Source organism: Drosophila subpulchrella, chromosome 3L, assembly GCF_014743375.2.
Source record: "Drosophila subpulchrella strain 33 F10 #4 breed RU33 chromosome 3L, RU_Dsub_v1.1 Primary Assembly, whole genome shotgun sequence".
Taxonomy (NCBI): Eukaryota; Metazoa; Arthropoda; class Insecta; order Diptera; family Drosophilidae; genus Drosophila; species Drosophila subpulchrella.
The window spans coordinates 7833684-7856864 of NC_050612.1; the positions used below are offsets into that span (position 1 = coordinate 7833684).

General features: G+C 37.1%; 1 protein-coding gene across 2 annotated transcripts; it reads right to left on the reverse strand.

Annotated features, from left to right (window-relative positions):
* Positions 1-1246: 1246 nt before the first annotated feature.
* Positions 1247-23160, reverse strand: LOC119555459 (cAMP-dependent protein kinase catalytic subunit 3). Of its 2 annotated transcripts, XM_037866862.1 has the most exons (9): positions 23043-23160; positions 22911-22982; positions 14369-15070; positions 4109-4277; positions 3652-3761; positions 3347-3592; positions 3106-3287; positions 2399-2476; positions 1247-1736 (listed from the first exon to the last, which is right to left on the reverse strand). In XM_037866862.1, exons 1-9 carry the CDS (start codon positions 23143-23145, stop codon positions 1611-1613), a joined length of 1788 nt encoding a protein of 595 aa, XP_037722790.1. In that variant the 5' UTR covers positions 23146-23160; the 3' UTR covers positions 1247-1610. The 2 variants fall into 2 exon arrangements, with proteins under 2 accessions (XP_037722790.1, XP_037722791.1); XM_037866863.1 differs by lacking the exons at positions 22911-22982; positions 23043-23160 and adding an exon at positions 20223-21010.
* Positions 23161-23181: the final 21 nt, after the last annotated feature.

Genomic DNA, 23181 nt, shown 5'->3' on the forward strand with positions numbered 1-23181 from the left:
CTGTATAACTGTAAAAGCGTGCCATAAGGCAGAGAGCGAGTGTGAGAGAAAGCCTGCGAGAGCGGAAGCACTTGCCATGTTTGTTGTTGTTGCTATTGTTGTTGCTACTGTGGTGGTAGTTTGGCCGCCACAGGGTGACTCTCGCTCGCAGTGGGCACCCTGTGCGAGAGACACCATGCGCGTCGCACAGTGGGCCCATCAACAGGCGGGGGTGAAATTCAAATTACAAATCAAGTTGAAATACCCAAGGCAGCGATTTCCTTTCGAACTTTGACATACACCAAAATATTCTTAAAATTAATATTCTTAATTTCAGAAGAAATTGTTTATAGCATACTTTCTTGGGTGGCGCTAATTTCGTTATTGTACGAAGCAATTTAACGCAGTTTTTTTTTATTTTCCCAAATGTAAATTAGGTACCTGATAGCAATGACAATACATTTTTTTTTGCAATTCAAAACCTTTAATTTTTATCTCAATAATTTCTTTTTTAAAATTCCCTCCAATTCTTATCGATTGCCATCGCTTCTTCAATTTTTCGCTATCCGATACACAAACCGGAAATGCGGTGAAGTGTTCAAGTCCAAATAAGTGGTGAAAGTGGTGTACAACAATTTTAAATACCAATAGTACAGATTTTTGCCTACACAGCCATTTTCTATTCAACGCGAAGACTGAGAAAATTTTAGAAACTGTATTTATTTAGTCAACCGTATCATAGTTACAAAAGTTAATATCAGAACTTTTCTATGATAAACATGCGCTCGTCAATAGTTCTTTATATCGTCAAGTGATACTCGAGCCCAGTAGCCACGACCATCATAATACCAACTTATCATTTATTTATTATATTTTTTAAAGAAATTAAAATTAGTTTTACCTTTCAAATTTGGCAAAACATCTAGTTTTTAAATAACCTTATCTTTGGACACCGAAAAAACTGTTGAACGAAAAGAAAAAGAAAACTTATTCAAGTTTTCAAAAGACCAAGAAAATTATTTCAGACATCAAATAAAATAATAGAACTGGACCGAAATAATTTAGAATATATAAAACCAAACGTCAAACAGAGATCACGCTCGTCACGCCTTCAGCAAGTTGACTCGTGTTCAAGATCTGACAGATTTACGGATCCAAAACTAATCCCCCAAAAGTATAGAAATATAGTCAAAATGAAAACATAAAGACCAAACAGAATTTCAATTTGTATCACTTTATTCAACGTTTTACGTTAATATTTTTTTTGTTTTTTAATAATATACTCTTTACTGTACTTTATACTGTACTCTTATAGGGATTTCTTTTTGGGTTTGGGGACTGCTCGCAATTTGAACATTTAAACAATTAAATATATATAAATAATTATAGACGTCACTTGCTAGACATAACATTACGGGTATAAACTTAGCTTACTATGTATGGGTGTATGTTTATGTATAGTCGTACATTATAATATAGTTTATGTATAGATATATGTACCGTTACATATCATTGCATTAGCACAGCACTTTAAACACTTAATTGCAGGTATAAATAATGAATGTTCTTGCTGTCGCAAATTATAACAATTTTCAACAGAAAACAAAAAACGACAATTTCTCGGCTCTTATTTAGAAATCATTGAAGTACTGCAAATCTCTTTGGTCTACTGCCTTGGCGGGCTTCCAATCCTTCTCGGGATAATCATCAAAATTTTTGGTATCACCGTCGTGATGTACATCGGGCAAAATAGGTGGCTACAAGCGAAATAAATTTGAAAAATTATTATTTTGATGTGGATCTATTATATTTTCACTAATTGTTGAATATTTATGGGTATTTTAATGCGAGCAAAAAAGTGTTCAATTAAATTGCATGTAAGCTTATTAAATCTAAAAAATACAAGGAAAATTCTGAAGTGAACCTAGGGCATTTCCATTTCCAAAATCACATAAAACATACGTGATTAGCGGGCAAAAAGTGAGAAATGTGTGCAAAATTCAGCACGTTTGTAACAATCATTTCTGACGCATTTAACCCATTGTCTCCCGCCTGGGCGGGGGCGTTCATGTGGGCAATTAACACCTTCTCCTTCAGATGCGAAATGCCCCCTTTTGTTACATTTCACTCGCACTTGGACCAGCTGGGCTGGCCAGGGAGAATCCGGAGATTTATGGGTCTAACACCCACCACCACGGCCGAAATAGACGCTGCGGTCATTAACTAAAGGCACAGCTAATTTGAAAAACTGATTTGTTTATTTGCTTTTAATTACGGGAACGTATGAAAATACACATTGGTCGACTGACAAAAGCTCACAAAAAAAATTTGTGTGACGCAAAAATCCTGGCAAAGTAATAACCTCATTTACTACTAATTAAAATGAACTATTTTCCGGAGCAGGAACCCTTGAACTCACCTTTAGTTTCTTGCTGTAGACGTCATTCCAATTCAAGTGCTTGAACCAGCGATGCCTCTTCACGTCATCGGCGCCATTCTGTGGGGTCGAGGGAGGTATTCCGAGATGGGGGCGAACATAGAATGAAATACAAAATATTGGACATAAATAACGTTCTGCACTTGGCTAGCTCGTGTTGCAAAAACGCGCGACAAATCTATTAAAAAAAGCAACCGTGCCGAAAACAAAATTCGCACGAATAAGAAAAATGATTTTGAGGAAAATGTATTGGGCTAACTGACAACGAGCATGTGCAGATCTATTTGCGATGGCCAACAATTAATTTTTGATATATGCGATGCAATTTTTAATGCCAGCAACAAAAACTGACCATCCAACTGTGACAAGTGTAAACAATTCTCTATAAATATGGGGCCTAATAAGCCGGAAAATGTTAACGAAAAGCTTGCCAAGTATTTTTATGGGTGCCTATCTAAGAAAAGGGTGGAAGTGCTCGAAGGGGCGGAATAAATAAATAAACTTTGACAGGGCTAATTTTACTAATCATTAAAAGATATTCAAAGAAAGAAACAGAAAACTTGACGGATAGTCCGGCAGCTGAACAAACTTTATGCTTCCAAATATTTGTTTATTTATTCCAGTGCCATGTTAGATCTCTGAGACTTTCTATAATTTTATTTTTAAAAATTCAACATCTGATTGCTCACCTTCATGTTGCCCAGTCGCTTGGTTCTATCATTCACCAGCAGCTTTTTGATCAAGTCTTTGGCAATGGGATCCATATGACGCTCCCACTCAATTTTACCGCTCAATATCTTCTCGTAGATGCCAAAGGGCTGTTCATCGTAGAAAGGTGGATAGCCCACGAGCATTTCGTAGATGAGAACTCCTGAAAATGAGTAGAATTAGTATTTTACAGATCATTGAGATTACTGCGGAGAAACTCACCCAATGCCCACCAGTCCACGGCCTTGTTATGGCCCTTGGACTGAATTATCTCAGGTGCTATGTACTCGGGCGTTCCGCACAATGTCCAAGTGCGATCCCTCAGTTTTTTGGCAAATCCAAAATCTGTTATTTTTAAATGGCCATCCCGATTGATCAGCAGATTCTCTGGCTTCAGATCGCGGTACACAATTTGCAGTGAGTGCAGGTATTCCAAAGCGCTGACGATTTCAGCCGCATAAAAGTTGGCTAAAATATACGTAATACCCATTGATTAGGTTTTCTTATTTTACAGAATGGTTACCTACAGGTTTGACTAGTGAATTTTCCCGCATTCCGCAGATATGTGAACAGCTCTCCGCCGCAGACATAATCAAAGATCATATACAGATTTGAGTCATCCTTTGTGGACCATTCCCTTTGTAAGAGAAGAAGTAAATATTTTTATTAAATAAATAAATAAATATTAGCATAAAATAAATATTTGTGTCTCTTTCAAAATGAAATTGACCTTTTATGTTTTTGTTAAATACAAAAGAAAGGAACAAATTTATTTAATGTTGTAACAAATCAATGAAAAAATTTTAAATAAATTATAATGTATTCTTTAAATATTTCTCTTTTAAGGTACCACAATATTTTATGATGTAGCTGACAACAATTTAAAAATTCGTCAAATTATATTTCAGACCTTTTGTTTTTTCAAACTTTTTAAGGAAGTCTTTTTTTTAAATTATGGTATAGTCTCCATATTGTTTTACTTACAGACTGATGACAAACGGATGTCGTATTTCCCGCAATATATTCCGCTCGTTCTTAACGTGTTCAATCTGTTTGAGACGAATGACTTCGGTCATGGCCAAAATCTTCATGGCACAGTACTTCTCCGAAATGCGATCGCGACACAAGCACACGCGTCCAAAGGTGCCAGTGCCTGAAAGGGAAAAGAAGAGGTAATGTAGGGTATCGTATTATCGAGTGCAGCGAGGCCAAAACCGCAAACAACATTCTTAAATATCGGGGCATGCCCCATTAAAGTGTTCGCAAACGATATGGCAAAGGTCTCGGCTTACCCCGAAACAGACGAGGTGGAAAAAATAAAGCCTAGAAATAATATGTATTTAATTATGTATTTAATATAAACCCTTCTACGTTGCTATACAATTTTGTGTAATTTGTTTGATTTTATTCTGTGCCCTTTTGAAAAAGATTAAGATTAGGGGGATTGAAAAGGAATATCACCTGTACACCTCATCGTATACACCATTAAACGGCTGTTATTCAAAAATAATTACTTCCATTTATGTAAGCCGCTTTTAGCACCACTTTTGGAACCCCAGCTGTAAAGTGCATATGTGCGGAGGGTGCATAATTACTGTTTTCACTGCCGAGCACGTTTTGAGGTTACAAAAGCAAGCTTGCTTTTACTACCACCTGGTAATATGGCCGGCAAGCTGGGTGTTGGGTGTTGGCTTACACGCCCGGCCGAGATTTTCTCAACCTTGAGTTTTTAATTGGGCTAACGTCCGACTCGCTGGGCACTCGGCAGGCGAACGAGTGGCTGAGTGACTAACCGGCAGGAAAGGAAACACGGAGCGTGTGAGCCTCTCGGATTTCACATAAACACTTTGGCCAGATACACTTAAGGCCAAGTACGACGTCGGCAAATTTCTTTTCGTTTCGTTTTCTGTGTTTTGTTTTCCATGGCATGCCAAAACAACAAAACGGCTACAAATTGATTTGTCTTATAAATCAAAAGCCGAAACGCAACCATTTCAGATTCGAAGAGGCCGCGGGGGAGTGGGAAAAGTTTTACTTTCTGCAGCTGCTTTTAGTTTTTCAGCACGTTTTCCCTGTGTGCTCGATGCTCGGTGTTCCCGATCATGCCAACAATAATTAGCCGTGATTTTCAATGTAATAAAGCAAGAGTGAGCAGATTATTGAACTCGACCACAATTATTTGCCACGTGCGTTCCTCCCAGAAAATTAAACAAAAACTTCCAAGCAACGTGCCAGAATAGTCGGCTCCATACAGCAGAGGTAAAAAAAATAAGGATATTAAATTATCTAAAATGATTTTTAAACTAAACATTAGAATAGTTGATTGCTAAACTGTAAGTAAGGAGACCGTTTTTGCAAAGACCATTTTATTGTTTTTGAAAACTATTTTACTATAAAAAACTTTTAGGTAAAATTTACCATTATAATAGCTAAATGGTCCCAACCTATTAAATTGTCAATTTGACCAACGAATTAGTTACTCTCCCAACAAAAAAACACACACAAGTAACCATTTTATGGTAGTTTTACTGTAAAAATAGTAACCAAAGCTAAAATAAAATACTAGTCACAATTTTTAATAGTTGCTAACCTTTTCTAAGAGTTAGGTTCGTAACATACAATGTACTTAAAGAATACGAATACTAATTGCCAAATTTTTTAAGTTACACCTAAAATTAATAAGTCCAAAAGTATTCTTTAAATGCCAATTTTATAGAGCTGTAGTTTTTTGATTTTTGAACTCGCAGCACTATTTTTTTTGGCTGCCACTGTGCGCGGGCGTAGTTGGGTGGGCGTACCCTGCCCCACATGGGTGCACCTGGAGGGGGAGAGCATTACACGTGCAAATCAAAATATAAATCCCGACATTGTAATTAATGAATTGTTCTTTTTTGCTGTACACAATTAGGTTTTTCGATTACGTAGTTTCAATGATTCAGCAAGACAATGGGATTATATAAGTTTTGAAGTGGGAATGAAAAAGCGTGGAAACCGAGAACCTGGTTGATAAATCCCAGAGGCATTAATGAGCCAATAACACTTCTTCCGAAATGAGTAGAAATTCATGCTTTCAAACAGCAAATATCCACATGTCCAGAACTTCCAAAGAAATATTCCCCAAAAGCCAATCAAATTGCCCTCCCAAATACATTCCAGAATATCTAAAACATTTTTATAGATACATTGCTCGAGTGCAAACAAACTCAAACAAGAGGAACCCCCTAAATCGAACTTTGAACACCCCTACTAAAAGAAGCAATAACTAATTAAACCATCATAAATAAACAGCTTATAGAACATACATTTGTGGAAAATCTAGGATATAGACGTTGTTTAGCAATCGCCATGGCATCCAAAATTCGAAATTTAGCTAAACGGGAAATAAACATTGAAAATATGCCAGACGGAATAAATCAAGCAGATATAACTACAGCCAATGATGGATTGGATGATTTTATGGTTAGAATTCGAATTCGGGGGCGCAGTTGCAGACACCGACACATTGCATGGGATTGTGATTACGAGGCGTGAAGAAAACAACAAATTGCAGGAAATAATCAAAAGTATTGGGGGAAAAGTATTGAAAAACTGAAAGTTCTGGCTGGCAACCAGTTGCATGAAAAAATTCGAGCGAGTCTGGCAACAGGAATTCGGCTGCGCTCTGGAGAGAATAGTTTTTTAAATATTTACATGTTTTAATAGTGGAAAATTCCATCAAAAGTTTTTCATCATTTCTGATTGGGGAAGTGAAAGGCTTTGTTTGAAATTTCTAGTTCAGTTGGTAAACTTTTCGAGCATTTATCTGCCAATGTTTACTTGAACCACGTAAGGAAATGGCTCTTAGATTTCCTGGAGATGTATAACCAATGAGTTAATTAAAAACTTTCAACTCAGAAAAGAACAATATTATTTCCACTTTCTGAGTTTTAACTCACGTAATAAAAATTAAAATTGTGAAATTTTCTAAAATTCAAATTTATGAGCAATTAAAAAAATATATCTTTCATAAATGTCAGATTATTTTTACTTCCAGTGGATCTTTAGCCCGACTTAATGTTGAATTAACAAAAGCCGCTTGTTTATGCCAAGTACAATGACTGTGTGAATACTCCATCCCATCTCTTAGTTTCAAATGCTTTTCAAACACGCTTTCCAAAAGAAGCGGCATCTTCGCACTCAGCAAACATTTAAACTGATCTCTTAGCACCTCGTATACGATCCACTCCACCTCAAGTTGATCTCGTCTAGTGCAAAGGAAAGTGCTTTTACCGATGTTTTAACTACCACTTCCACTTCCATTTCCACTACCTCAACCGGCAACTGCCCGCCGGCTGCTCCTAAATGTCTGGTCGAAGTGAAATTGTGACAGCTGGGAGCAGACAAAACCAAGACTGAAGGTTGCACTGAAAACAATCGCCAGGACTAAAATCTTTTATATAAATAATAAATAAATAATAATAATAGAAACAATGTCTTCTTCATGCATTTAACTAGTTCCGAAAAATAAAGTACAACTATATAAGTTAGTTATATGGTCATTTAACTCTTTTTTAAATTTGGACTAACGGGCTAGATTGTCTTATAAGAATCATGACCACCTATACAAAACTTTACTTTATATATCTATTTTTAATTTATCGTCAAATTTACAGATATGCTGTAGGTTACAATGAATAAATCTAGTCAAGCTTAGGTATTTGTCATATGGTCATAATAAAACTAAGCTCGGTTTCAATAATCTTAAAAATGTTAAAAACTTGTTCGGCAAAAACAAAAAGTATTATTTTTAGCTTTCCTAAATTAATTAATTAAAACGAAAACAAGTTTAATATGGAAATATACCCAATATACCATTTGGTAGAAATCCTGCAGTACTGTAATAATATTTTGTACATGATTTAAAATGATACCATGGTGAACCAAACCTACTACCTACATATGTATTTCTAATAAAAATCGTAAATCGTAATACATGTTATTATTCAATTTCTCTCAGTGCAAGCTAAGTCTTCAGAAGTCGAAGCCGCAGACGGCCGAGTCGATAGTCGGGCGCAATTAAAGTCTGGCCGAGATGTGGCCAAACCTGTTGGCGGTGGCAGATGGCGCACATAAGTTGCAGAGATGCAACTGCAAAAAGTGCGTGAAAAAAGGCGAAGCATATTTTACATAATACGCGAAACTTTCTATTTGACGAAGCGATGCCATAAACTGTCCAGTGAAATTGCCATCCCATGGATGCAGTCCGTCCGTCAGTCAGTCAGTCAGCATCTGACGGATGGATGGATGCCTTTCATTTGCGCTGGCAAATAAAAATCATTGCAGTTGGACGCGTTTCTGTTTCTGTTTTTAATAAATTATGTGTGCCAAAAGTCAAAATACTGTAAAAAAAAGAATCCGAACATCACAGCATGTAAATGTGAATATAAACTTGGCACCATTTGCATTTCTCGCCAGCTGGCGTACCAAGTTAAATAAAGTTAATTGCGTTTTATGCAGTTCGTCGAAGCAAAGTTTGTTTAAAGATGCATAAATAAAGGAAGACGACTGAGAGACTCGGAGCCATGGAGGCCAGGGTAAAAATAATTCTGGCCTGATCTTACACATTTCCAAATAGGCATTAAAATCAGATATTTAAGCTGCTGTAAATAATAATAAACAAGTTGTATTTAGGTCACTTGATTATTGTTGACTGACTGAACTCATTTAGTTCGCCGCTGGGAACTTGTTGTTGATATTGCAATTTGTACTTTCGAGATGCAATCTTGTCGGCTTTCAGTTATTTAACTTTCTGCTTTTTGTGGTAGGTTAAATATTGTTTCCGAACTGAATCATTTATTGTTTGAGTTAATTATAACAATTAAGGGGTTTCATCTATATGCTTTTAATATTATACTTCTGTTCCAGTTTAATTAAGTATTGATGTTCTGGAAATAAGGAAAATATTAGCCAAAATATTTTGCCCTTGATTGTTTTCCAATAAATTATTCTTCCAAACAGACAAATAAATAGATTTAATTTTTAAAAATTCTTGAAATCACTTGACCAGCTACTGACCATAATACCAATTCGTAGAACTCATTTATGAAATGGCTGTCAAAATATTTTCATATGAAAATATAGGTATAGAATTATTTTTATTAGTTTGAATCTAAACCAATTCCTGGTAAAATATTTTGGTTTTAAAGCAATAATAAGTCAAGTTTAAGATTATCATAGCCTTTGTTTATTAGACTTTCAACTGTGCTTATAGATATACAGTTTTATTGACCAATAATTGGAATTATCTGTGTGGGAGTCACCCAATGAACCACACACCTTGCCCAATCACCATTCCATTGGCGACATCCCGATTCAACTTAAGCGATTTATGACACTTTCAAAGCAGATGTTTATCATTTACCACATAGCATATACGCCGTAGACATTAGCCCACCTGCCCCTGCCTGTCGATGAGAATTCACATTTGTCAAGTTTTTACAGAATGTATTTACAATTTTACAAGACCACAAAGTGGTGGGAGGCTCGATCGAACATAAATTTGATGTTGAAATATAAAAAAAAGGGGAAAATCACTCCGCGTTTATTTCTGGTAATGGGTGCAGTTCAATTTGTCTATATTTGCCAGATGCAAAGTGCATTTTTAGGTCACCTTTATAAATAAGACACAACAGAGGCGAAAAAGTGTGCTTATAACGCAGTTTTATATGCTCGTTTAATGTTTGAAAGAGGCGGAGGTGGGTCTCGATTTGGATCCGAACTGGGTCCCCAAAGACGGGGCGATTCTGCCAGCCGAAGAGCGGACGAGGGGTCTTTGGTTTTCGGCACAGTGCCAAATAATAATTTCTATATTATACGTTGGCTCGATGTTGTTCAAATAAAATTCACATTTTCCTCGGGCTTCACACAGTTTACAGAGATCGGGCGAGGCGAATTCAAATTTTCCATGCGATCGTAAATTTCCCGTTGACTGATTTTGTCTTTTCATGCGGCGAACACAGCCAAAAATTGTTATTACTTATACAGAATATATAGATACATACTGTCCGAGCACTTAGCACGCAACAAAAAACGAAACGAACAGGAGGTTTTCCAATTTCCATTTCCATTTGAACTATGAGTTATACTTTGCAGACGCAACGTCGACACACAACTTGTTGTTCTACACGGCAACAACCACTGGGACATGTGTTCGCTATCCGACAGATACATTTAGCCGCTCGAAATTTGATTGCCTTTTATTATTTAAAAATCAATTTATGCTAAAAGCACAAAAGACGGCCCGAAAGGAATCCCCGCCACACACGCAGTCTGACACTCTGCGATTTCAATTCGATTTCAATTGGCAAACGGCAACGCGCTCTCGTGTTTTGGCCAATTTTATGTCCCAGCTGAATTGTGTTTCCGAGAATCGTGCGTAAATATTTATCTTTGGAAAAATCCATCAATCAATGGGCAGACTAAAAGGATTGTCTGCCCCCAGGTCTTTCCGCATTTCGAAAACGGTCCACGATCCGCTGAAAAGACACCCCCCACAGGGAAAATTTGTCAAGTTGATATATTAGCTGTGGGGACTTAGGGAAACAGAAGGTCAGCACCTCAATTGTCAGAGATTTCCGCATTGGTTCTACTTAGTCCAAAAAGTGGGCCACCAAACGATATGTATAACTCTTTCGTCGCTAATTGATGGGGTTATTGATCCTTTCCGAAAATCTGGCGCACTTTTACCACACTTTATACAATTTTAGAGCAATAGGCACATTTGGGAATTTTTAATGAGCCAATTGATCGCCCGAGAACACATTTCACATTTCCAAAGTAATGTCTATCAGCCCGTTTTGAGATTTTCATTTTGAAATTTTTAAATTTTGGGTTGGCCGAATTTTTGTGATTTTAGTATACGATCCGTAAAAGGTCATTAATTTAATAATACTTTAAATAGGAATGTTTTTAGTACCTGGTTTATTAAGAATTATAAAATGTATATTTATAAATATATTAGACTAGACTATTTCATATCTATTCTATTTCTTATTTAATCCCCCATTTCAAGGCTTTTGACTCTGAGTGATAGACCTTTTATTTTCTCTTTATATCTCCCCTGGAAGATCCTGGTAAGGCTTCACGAAACAATAAAAACTTTCTTCCCGGACACTTAAGCAATGATAAGACATAGACTTTCACTCAAATAAAACTCTGTCGGAGACGGGCAGACTTCAATCCAGTTTCCCGAGGCGAACATTTCCTTTTCGAGTTACAACCGCAGTCCATTTCACCGCGGTGTTAATTGCATTTCAACTGTTGAATTGACAGGTTTAAGGCCAAAGCTAATGGCATTTTCTGGTTGTTGATCCATCGCATCACATGCACCCAGAACGTGCACAAATAAAAACATGTTTTGTTTGTTTCCCAAATCAAAACAAAAGTTCTTCTGTTGTTTGCGGAATTTTAAAAACATTTCTTGTGAAATTTTCTCACAAGAAAATCCCCTTTTTAGTTTAAATCATTCGTAAGAGACCTGGGGTCGCTGGTGGTTAGTCAATGGGATTTTGAAACAACCAAGCAAATGAACTATCAATATTTATAGTAAATCTTGAGGGGCACATGTTCAGAGTTGGCAATGTTTTCGTTTCGGTCCAGTGTGGTTTTTCTTCATATTTTCATGCCGCATTGTTTTCAGCATCCACTGGCTTTTCCGCAATTACGGCGATGATGCTCGCTTACCCATAGCCGCATCTCCTATCCTTCGGCTGTTATTGTTATTATCGAAGATATGAGGGGAGGAAACTAGACCGACTGATTATCCGTATGCCCTAATAGAAGCGTGACTCACTGGCATTTATTCCCCAGCAGCCCATTCCCATTTTCATTTGGGATACCATGCGTGTGCATGGCATTATATCCGCTCTGGTTTATTTACTTTTAACGGATTTCGCTCGAAAATCGCACTCAATACCTTTTGGGCAGTGCGATGTTCTGGCAATTGTTTAAAATCCATGCTAGATTACTCATACGGCGTGTGGTGTGCGCCAAGCTAAGTATGAACACCCCTGGATTTTTGAAAGCAAATACGGAAAGGAGCTCGGCCGAATTACTCATTCTGCGGAAGAGGTGTTAACTGGGGTAATTTAAACAATGGCCGAGAACCGGAAAGGCCACGGCACGTCCTCCCCTTGACATAGGGCAAGATCTATAAGGTAAATACGATAAATCGTTCTCCAAACACATGCGATTGACTCTTACTTACAATTAATCATTTACTCCCATAATAAAAAAATTATATTTTTAATAAACCTTATCCAAAAAATATAATTCAGAGTTCATTTCAAACAAAATTTTGGTTTTGAATGAAATGGAATCTTCAAGATAAAAAAATGGTTTCAAGAAAAAGGGGTATTCCAAATAAAGTATTCTATGGAAGAGCCAAACTTAATCCACTAACTAATTTGGAAGACTTATAACCACAATTAACCTCATCACAAAAATACAAATAATCTTCTTTCAAATTAATTGCCTAGAAACAAGTAAGAATCGCTTGCCAAGGGAATTAAAATATTCCAAGAACCAATTTAAACTCCCACAGTGGTTTCAAGAAACGCAAATGTAGCTGTAATTAATCTATTGAAATAAAAAAAATCAAGACCATAAAACCATTTAGAAGGTAATTGTAGTCCAAAGAAAAGCCATTATTTACTCCCACAATATTTTCGCGATTGTTTGAGTTTGCTCGAACATTTTGGAGCTGAAACGATCGGTGCATAAATGTTTTTAAATGATTTTGATAGCACAAAGAAAAACCAAATTGATCACACGTGTAGTAAAGCAAATGTTGTGGTAATAAATCAGGAAAATGCTCTGAACTTGCCTCAACCGCAAGTAAATATTTATGCCACAAGGCTTAATGAGTGTTTGAATTGTATACTAAATTTAGTTCGGTACTAAAATCGGCTGCTTTGCTCACACCGAAGACGTCAAAATGGGAAAACAAATCAAAATATTATGGGCATTAATTGGTTGAGCGTCTATGAGAGTACGTAAGACCCATTGATGATCCAAAGCAGAGTCCATGAATAAATACCCGTACGTAAGCGGACTCACTTTAAGTATTGTCTAAATGAAATTTTACGCAATCCAGATCGCTGTGCAGCAATGAAAACAATTGCCCTGCCCGCTGTGGTGCGAAAAGCTCATAATCATCATAATAGGAGCATCTAGTCTTCGCTGCCCCATTCAATTTGCGTAATCAATAAGAATTTATTTATGCATAAAGCCAATAAAAAGCAATAGAAAACCGAAGCTGACGCTGGCCTGTAAGGAGCTCACACACACCGAGGTGCTTAAAAAATGAGGTAATAAATATTTGAAATTAAATCGTTGAGCGAAATCAAGGAATAGCAAACAAAAAGCAGCGAAAATGTGAGTCGATGGTATTTGAATACATTTTTTCATGTGCCAGATGAAACAACTGGAGATGAAAACGAATTGATTGAACAGGTGAGAAAACTCTTTTAATTAAATCGAATAGTCAAAGTAAAGAAAGATTTGAAATGTGTGCGGGGGTGGGTCAGTTTGATTTTTTTGACAGAAATAAACGTGTTTCCTATGAGTTTTGTCCAAATTTTTTCGATGGCTATCTGGCTTTTTACTTTTGTGTTTTCAAAAAGAATACAGAAAATGGGTGGATAATTGTATGTTTTAGTTAATATTTTCAAGAACCAATTTTTACTGGCTAAGATTTTAAAGTTTGCTTATCTTTGGCTACCTATCAACTGTGAAAAAAGATTTTAGTTAAGTTTCATGGTGTGTTTTTAAAAACTTATTTTCAAAATCATGAATTCCAAAAACTAAAAAATTATATTTTCTTTAGGAAACTATTATCAGATTTTTAAACTTTGAATTGCCTGTTAGAATTCACTACCACAAGGAAAAGCCGCAAGGAACCACCATTACTTATGAGGTAAGCAAGTAAGTATTGAGCATTTAGGGTGAAGATAACCTCCATCAATTCCCCAATGAAAACAATTGAGCCTTGACTTCCGAACTGACCTAGAAGCGGAGCAGTTTTGATGTCATCAGTCTAAACAGTTTCCCGGGTAAACCAACAAACAATCGAGAATCGATCGGATCGAAATAGTACACTATCTATCTACAACCAAGCGACAAGTTGAAGGCTGAAAGGCTGAAAGGCGTGGGACCTTCACATCAATCATACGCCCCGTGGGCCAGTGTAAACAGCATCCGACTTACCCACTGTTTTGATTATCTGGTAGTCGTCCAAGTGGTATTTGCGCACTCCCTTCGCGGTCTGGACACTGCTGCTCTCCTCGGACTCGTCGTCGTCCTCCTCGTCGTCGGTCTCATTGCCATCGTCCTCCTCGATGCTCTCGCTGGAATCGTGGGTGGCCTCATCGGCGTCCCGCCCGTTGCCCTCCTCCTCGTCCTCGTCCTCCTCCTCGTCCTCCTCGTCGACGTCATTGTCATGGTCAGCGGAACTGGTGGTGGTGGTGGTGGCGGTGCTGCTGCTCCGGCTGTTGGTGGCCGGGTCCGGCCTGCGCTGCTCCTGCTCCGCATCCTCCTCGCTGTAGTCGGACTCCAGCGGATCGGATGACTCACTGGAGGCCACGTTGCTGCTGCTCCGCCCGTTCGGGCGGCCCAATTTGAATGTGAATGTTGTCTCTGTGTTGCTGCTGTCATTTGCTGCTGCTGCTGTTGCTGCTGCTGTTGTTGTGCTGCTGTTTGATGGAATCTTCTTCTTGTAGGATGACGTCATCGTGCTGCCGCTTCCGTTTCCGGTTGTCAATTTTGATGTGGATCCTGCCGTGCCGGATGTCAAAGGCGTGCAGAAGCGGGCACAAGTCGCCATGGACATCTCTGTCGCAATCCTCGCCTGCGGTTCCCCGAGAGTCCTCGCCGGAGTTCCTTTCGCCCCTTTTCCTCCTGTCGATTTTCCTGCAATCGAATGGAAATGAATTGTCTGGTTATATTTGGATAACAAAGCAAATAGTCAGCGAGATTGATTGAAAAGGGTTACAATCGCTGTAATTACAAGCCGGTAACGTTTCCTTCTCGGTGTAACGTTTTATGTAACAATCTAAGCAGGATGTATTAAGTTGTCAAAAATAAAATGAACTACTTAATTAATTTGCTTTAAAAAATACTCTCTATGTTTAACAGTTAAAACAAAATAAATATTTAATATTATTGATTTCCACAATTTTATTTTACTATTTTTTTTTATTTAAGCCATTTTTTAAAACTAGTTGAGCCCATACTATTTTTAATTTTAGGTACGGCTTTAAATGTAATATAAATTTACCTAAGAAAATAACGTTGTTTTTATCAATATATGAATTTGGGTTATTTAAAAACTCCTAATTGTTGTGAATCGTATCGTATAAGATCTATATAATCTTAAAGTAATACAATCATAAATACTCTTCGAAATCCAAATAGGAGGCAGGGCACATCAGTGAAAAATGAAAACATTGTATAAAAAATTGATACAAATTTAGAGATTTACCAAATATTTCAGTACCAAATTAAATTTTAAAAAATCCTCAAAGGGGAAGCATATAGATCTATACCTAAGTTCCGACCCCTTAACTTTTAGGGAAGCAACTACCGTAATTACAACGGCTACTATAAACTTGCATTCTTTCTATTTACTTCCCGTTCTTTGAGCTCAGTTCACATATCCATTAAAAGCCCAGAGCTCTTAGTTAAATGCCGCCTCCATTGTTCTCTCAAATTGCCTTGGGGTGTATTTATACGCCGAATCCCACAATCCCGTCCAATCCGCTCCCATTGCCAGACCATGGTCGCTTAATTAACCAGCCGAGGATAGTGCTGATGGCTTTGTGTTTAGGCCCGGTCGGGCCGTTGTGGTGTTCGTAGATTGAAAGTAAAATGAAATGGCCGCCGGTCAGAGGGACTATGTGTACTCCAGCGCATCCAGCAACAAGTGTCTGTCCCGGGTCTTATCAACGCACACAGACTGACTGGCGCGCCGACAAAAGGCATTATAGACTGACAGCCCGGGAAAATTGAGTTCGCATGCCAAAGGGTTTTCACCGCCACAACAAAGGAGGCTGCAGTCCAGTTAATATCACATACTAATATTATTAATAACAATGACTGCAGTCTTGATTCAATTTGCTGCCTGCCTGCCTGCCAACAAAAGGAAAGCCCAGTGTCCCCAGTCACAAAGCCAATTTCCTGAGGTTCGCCTTAATGCACAGATGCATTTAACTCAAGACATAATAATGGCGATAAAGAGGTATTGGGGTCGATCCACCCGAAATGCAAAATCGAGATGGATGCATGCGGCCATAAAATCAATATCCATCTATATGGCGCCTCTGCCCGTATATTCTTGGCTGGCCCGAGTGGCTTTTATTGTTTAAGCGGGTGCTGGGGCAATCTAGGCCAGTCGGGCCATAGAAGAGCATTCGATTGATTCGAGGATTGTACAAAAAACCACCCGAAATGCGGACTGGAGGGCAGGGATTGATCCGCATCATTAACTACAGCTTTGGCTTTTCGAAGGCCAAGAAGATGACAATAGATTAGTCAGGCGAGGCATTTGACTGAGGAACATCGAAAGGGTTTATGGCAAAATTCGGTGAAAAGGCATATTTTAAAATTGAAAAAATGTGTGCACAAAAGCTAATACTTTTAGTAGAAGTACAAAGTTCTTTCGAACTATGTTTTACTAAATGATATGAAAAATATGCAAAGATAATATTAATAGTTTATATTTTTAGTTTAAATGGCCCCTTTCTGAAATATCTTAAATGATTATAATTTTTTGGAACTTCTAAATTTTGTTCAGTTTAATGTATTAATTTACTACCTTTGTATTTACTATTATTGCTATCTTGACTATTAAAAATAAATTTTATGATACGGTCTAAGTTACCCTGGACCTACGATAATCCTACAAAAAATTCTAACTAATCATTATGGAGCAAAAAAACTACACCCAATTTTATCAGTACAAAATGATGTTCGGTTACAGAACCCGTTTGGTTTTATTTAAATTCAGGGGATTTGTATTTTTAAAGCATTGTATTGTCTTGCCTAGTTTTCAATCGAGAATATCTTACTCACGTAAAAAATACCCCTCAATGCAATCGACACGCCTCACGCTCTAATGAAAAAGGCAACCCCTGATAAAAATGGATTTACGTAAATCTGTTTAACTACGCCTCAAGGAAAATAAAACCTACGTATATGCATATCTATATTGTTTTATTGAAGTAAACCTTGTGGTATCAGAACGTTTTGTTATTTACGAAAAATACCATCCAACGATTTCTTGGAATATTTTCTTTGGCTTTTGTTTTGTTTGGTTTTTTTTATTATTATTACACACATTTTAATTTTATGAACGTCTGTCACTCACGATTATTTACGTACGCGTTAAAAATTTGTGCACTTTTTCGGTGGGGATGATGAAAATAAAACGCCAACGCAATAAAAGTGCGGAAATATAAATTAAAGTTGTCTAAGGCAAAGTGCATGGATTGTTTTGAGAATAATTTCTCAAAAATTATTGTAGACAATCACTCGGGCTGTAAATTAGCCAAGCAGCAGCAGCAAGAACCAAGAAACACAAACAACCGATCTCGATCGGCGGGTCCTACGAACATATATCCATATATCCACTCACACTCACTCTGAAGAGCGGCCCCATTCACCTTGGCGGCTGCCAAATTTGAAAATGGAAATGGAAATTGGGGTCGTCGCTGCCAGCCAGCCAGCCAAATGTTAAAATGTTGCCTAATCTTCCGGTGGCCAACACTCTTTTTCTGCTCTTGTTGCCGCTTCCACTTTTCGTGAATGGAAAACGCAATAAAAAGTATATACTATATGCTTCGTACAAAAGTTAAGCGCAAGAATTAGTGGCTACGAGATAAGGTGGAAAGATCAGGTGAATGAAGTGCGAGATATCGGGGCTATCAACTTCTAGAGAACAATTAAGGGATTTACAAATTCTGATTACAAGATGGAATTTTTGGAAGAGTCAACAAACAATCAACACGGAAATTTTTGTAATATGTATTTACATTTCATAGGAAACTTACTTAAAATGTTTTTCCTCACACATGTGTAATTTTTCCCGAAATATAAATAAAGAAATGTTCTTTGTTAGGATCTATTAAAATTTTTATTTTGTTCAAATAACTAATTTATGTTTCTTTTCAACTTTTAAAATAATTAATTTTGCTTATAAAATTAATTTATGTATCTCTTTAACTTTTAAGTTTATTTTTTTTTTGTTTAAAAAATTAATTTATGTTTTTTTTCAACTCATTCAAATATTCCCCTTAATAATATTTAGATTATAATACTCAGACCCAATTTATCTTGACTGTCTTATAAATTATTTGGAAGCATTTTCTTGTTCGAGAAGATTTCCTGATAAAAATTATGAAACTCATCCCATGGGTCTTAGCTCACCTCGCATTAAGACACTTTGATTTATTCAGAATATTAGCAAATGTTTCAATAAGCGGACCAAAAAAGAGATTGCCTAATTTTGTGACTGCAGGCCACTTGACCTCTGATTCGGGAAATTAAATTTACGTGCAATGTTTCCAACATTTATTAATTCGTTGGGCTACCCAGGGCATAAATTATGATATTAATTAATTAAAAGCAACGTGAGGCGATTTATTTAAAAATATATGCTCGTTTTGTATAAAAAGAAAGCGTCTCATATTAATATCATCGTCATCGGTGTATTTTCAAAATTTATAAACAGCGAAAGAGAATTTGCCGTAGGCGTTGGTATTATTAATATTTTTCGTCCGCCAGGATATGTAATTATCTGAGTAAGTGCACAGGTCTGAATTAATGATCGGGGTGTTACAAAAACGAGAATTCATTGGCCGTTTTCGGTTGACAAAATAACGATTTTCACCCCACTCCCTGTCTGCGTTTGGGCAATAAACCCCAAATGGTAATAGTCGTCAAAAATAATGCCGGCTAAATGTAATCATAACATAAATACATATAACAGCCTGCGCCACGCTTTTTATTTTTCCTGGGCGGGTTTCTCGAACTCGCTTAAGGGCGAAACAGATTTATGGTCTTGGATTTGTTTTTATAGAGCAAGTATTTCCGTTGTCCTTGTGCTAGTTCCTCACTCATTTGGCTATGAGAATATATGGAACTTTTATGCGTAAGAGGAAGTTGGGGAATAGATTTGGAAAGTCCTTGGCTGAGTTTGTGCAGAATTATTGGAGCGGTACATGAAGAAGGGCTATTTAAATGAGGTCAACTAAATGAATATAGTTGCTAGATTTCGAAAGCGAGGGAACAAAAACAAAAAAAAATGTATGTAAAGGTATTTTGCCATATATTTTGGAAAAATGTTTGGGTGTTTAAAAACACATAAATCAGGGGTATATAAATGTTTCAGATATTTACAATTTGTCGCAAGACAATCTAATGATCTATAAGACTTTCAGAACTTAAGAAAATCAAATCTTACATATAAGTAAAATATGTACAATAGTAATAAAAATTGTGTAAATACATATACTTTGTAGGCTTTAATGAAATACATTTTTAAGGAGTAATTTTTAAGCTACCTTTTATACAGTAGAGATGTATTACCTTTTAATATTTTGTTAACCAATTTAAATTAACAAATTTAGAAGAAACCATAGAATGCTTTAAATATTATTTTAAATTAAATTTGTCTCCCCTTTTAAAGATTTTTGGCCTCAAAGAATTGTGTCAAAAAGATTATCGTTTTGTAAATGAATGTTAATTTACAACACTGCAAACTTAATGAAGTTAATCGCTACATTACCCAGATCTCGGAAATCTCCGTAAGACAAAGCAAAAAAAGCACATTAACTACAAACTCTTTTTTATATCTTTTCCACTCCAAATATTAAGATTTAACTCTCCATATGAGGTGTAATTAGCTAATTGCGCTAATTAAATCGGCTCGCCTAATTATAGTACTAAAAGCTTAATCATCAAAGCGAATTTATCTCCACTTTTTGTTTCTATTTTGGAAAGCAAGCATTTATGATTTGTGGCTGGTTGCTGGCTGCTGCTTTTTACACTATTAACGATTACTCACCAAACTAAATTTTAAGAGCCAAAGTTGCCGGCCGTCGTTGCCGCTGTTTTGGTTTTTCTTAACGATCGCCCCGCCGATCTATTTATTGTTGTTGTTCTGGTTGTTCTGGTTGCGATTGTCTGGTTTCTGAGTTCTGATTTTTTTGCTGGAGCAAAATTTGAACGCTTGCGAAATTTTTAAAAATAAATATGTTACTTTAGGAGCGCACGATTTTCCACGACTAGCCGTCGACGATTTTTCCTTCGTTTTTGGCCAGCAATAATAACAAAAAAAGCGAAAAACCGCTGAAGCCGACACAGAAACAGAAATAAACTCAACACTCAGCGTTCCCCGGGGGGCTATAGGTATGGATATTATTATACGGGGGTATGGGTATGGGTATTATAGGTACCAGATCGACTGGACACACCGATCGCGCTTTGCTTTAATTGTGTCACTTTTTTCGTGGGTTTTCCAACGTTTATTTCGCTTGATTTTTTGTGGCAAAAAGTGCCGCTTTGTTTGGTTTGTTTTGTTTATACGCTGGGATCGTGAGATCCGAGAGATCTAGAATTTCCGGTTTTCTGCAGCGCAACTTGCAGTTTTTGCTTTGTTTTTCGTTAGTCTCCGTTTAGCCAGCACAATGCAAACTACTGACACTAACCGTAATTAATCAAAACTAACGTTCGGGCAATTTGAATATTTTTTTTTAACTGTCTGAAGAACCTCTAGACTCGAGTTTTCAAATTTTCTTTAGCTGACTTTGTGTTCTGTGGTGTTTTTCTTGGGTTGACCAGCCGCTTCCACGTTTTGCACGAAACTGAAACGTAAAATCTGCGAATCGCTTGCCACAGCTCTCGACGTCGACGTCGCAGTAGGCGCCGCAGTCGTGGTCGCTCGGAAAAGGGGGCGGCACAGACTGAGGGGGCGGGGCAGCGGCCAATGATGATGACGACGATGATGATAATGGCCAAGGGGAGATGGCTTCGGGATGCTCGGATAGTCACAGGCGGATGTGTTTGTGTTTGTGTTCGCCCTCCATGTGTGCGCGCTGTTTGGCTTTGGCCAAGTGTCTCGAGTGTTGGTCCATTCGAGGGCCTAAACGGTTTGGCGGCAACAGGATCATCGCCACAGGATAGCGCGGGCGTCCTAATCAACGAAGGCGATAAGGCAGCTAATTGACAGCAGCCTCACGGAAAAGGAAGTCTTTACAGTACACTTATAATATATTGTCTGGAATACATTTGGAAAAAATGAGGTATTTTCGAAGTCAAATTGGGGGAAAAGGATTTTCTTGGACCTAATTTAATCTGTTAAGTTCATTTTATCACTCACCGAAAAAAAAACGATTAAAAAGTTCCATGAAAAACAATTTATCATTACTTTCAGCAGTAGTAGTTTTATAAAGTTTTTAAAAATATTATTTTAATTTTTCGTAATAATGTTGATGGGCCAATTTTTTTCACATAAACTGTCAAAAATATCTTTCTGGGTTGAACCTCCGAATTTAATCCGTTAAGTTCATTTTATCACTCCTCGAAAAAACGATCATAAAGGTCTATGAAAAACAATATATCAGCAAAAATAGTTTTTAAAACTTTTTAAAAATATTATTTTAATTTTCCTTACTGTTGATGGGCTAATTTTTTTGCACATATACTTTAAAAATTATCTTTCTGGGTTGAACCATAAATAGCTCTAAGGACATGCAACCAAAAAGGAATATAGGAAGGAAAGCAATAGGAATAGAATATATAAATATAATTATTGGAAATACAGTCGTAAAAATTTATTGAGGCAAGAAGTTTATACCTGCATTAAAGTAACGTGTTTCCCGCAAACGATTTACTTGGGACTTTTATAAATATGTATGGTTTTCCCACAGTGTTAGGTTTTTTGGCAGACATTTCATTAGCAGCGAATTTAGGAAATTATATATATTTTTTATCCATATGTGCTTGCCACAAACATGGATTATTTTATGTAGTTCTATTATTGCAGATGTTCAATATTGAAATAGAATAAAATTAAATCAATAAGATAATTACCTAACAGGTTTTGTTGTCCATAAGTTTTCGAATAGTGTTTGTAGGCATTTGTTAGGCATTTTTTTCCTAGTATTTAGAAACATATGGCAAGAACTTATTGAACTTGTAGGTAACTGTTAAACTTCAAGAAACATATTTTAGATATAAGCTTTAAAGTAATTAATTAATGTGGTTCAAAGTGGGCGCACAAAAAAGCAATCAATAAGTTTTTGGCTGATTTATAAGGGTGTTTTTCCCCAGTGTTTTGTTTGTTTTCAGTAGACATTGAGGCAGCGGCGCTGGTGAAAAATCTGGGAAATATGTTTTGTGTATTTACGAGCCCTCCTCTGCCAGTGTAAGCAAACAGCGAGAGCGCCTCTTTAACGCTTTTTTCGGGTGTTGCGTTTGCATGTTTATGTATGTTGATTTTGCTGGCCGTTGCTATAAAGGCCAACAAGGTCAGGTGCAAACGAATGTGCGAGCGACGCCTGCGTGCCAGAGTCACATTTCAGGTGTCGCACACACAATTGCCGTGTGCATTTCAATTTGATGTTATAATTAAGCGGAGGCAGGCACGAGATGTCAGCATGCCTTGGGTTTAGTTTCTGTTTGGCTGTTTTTCCACTGCGGCTGCTGCAGCAGCAGTCCTGTGTTGTCAAGGGCAAGGACATTGTTCACTCACCTCCTTGAGTGGGCGGAGAGGGCGTGGCAGGTCCTGTCCGCAGACCGGAAGCCTCGTCATGGTCACGCCAGTCTGTCAGCCATAATTATTTAAATTTCTTGCGCACTTCAAATACATAAGTACCCGACTCACCTTGCCTCCAGCAGGAATATAATTTAAGACCTAATTTGACGACTACGCATGAACTTATTCTGTAAACTACTAAAATAGGGTCAAAAATTTGCCAGACCTCCATAGGACCAAAATATTACTTGTTTTACATTAACACTTT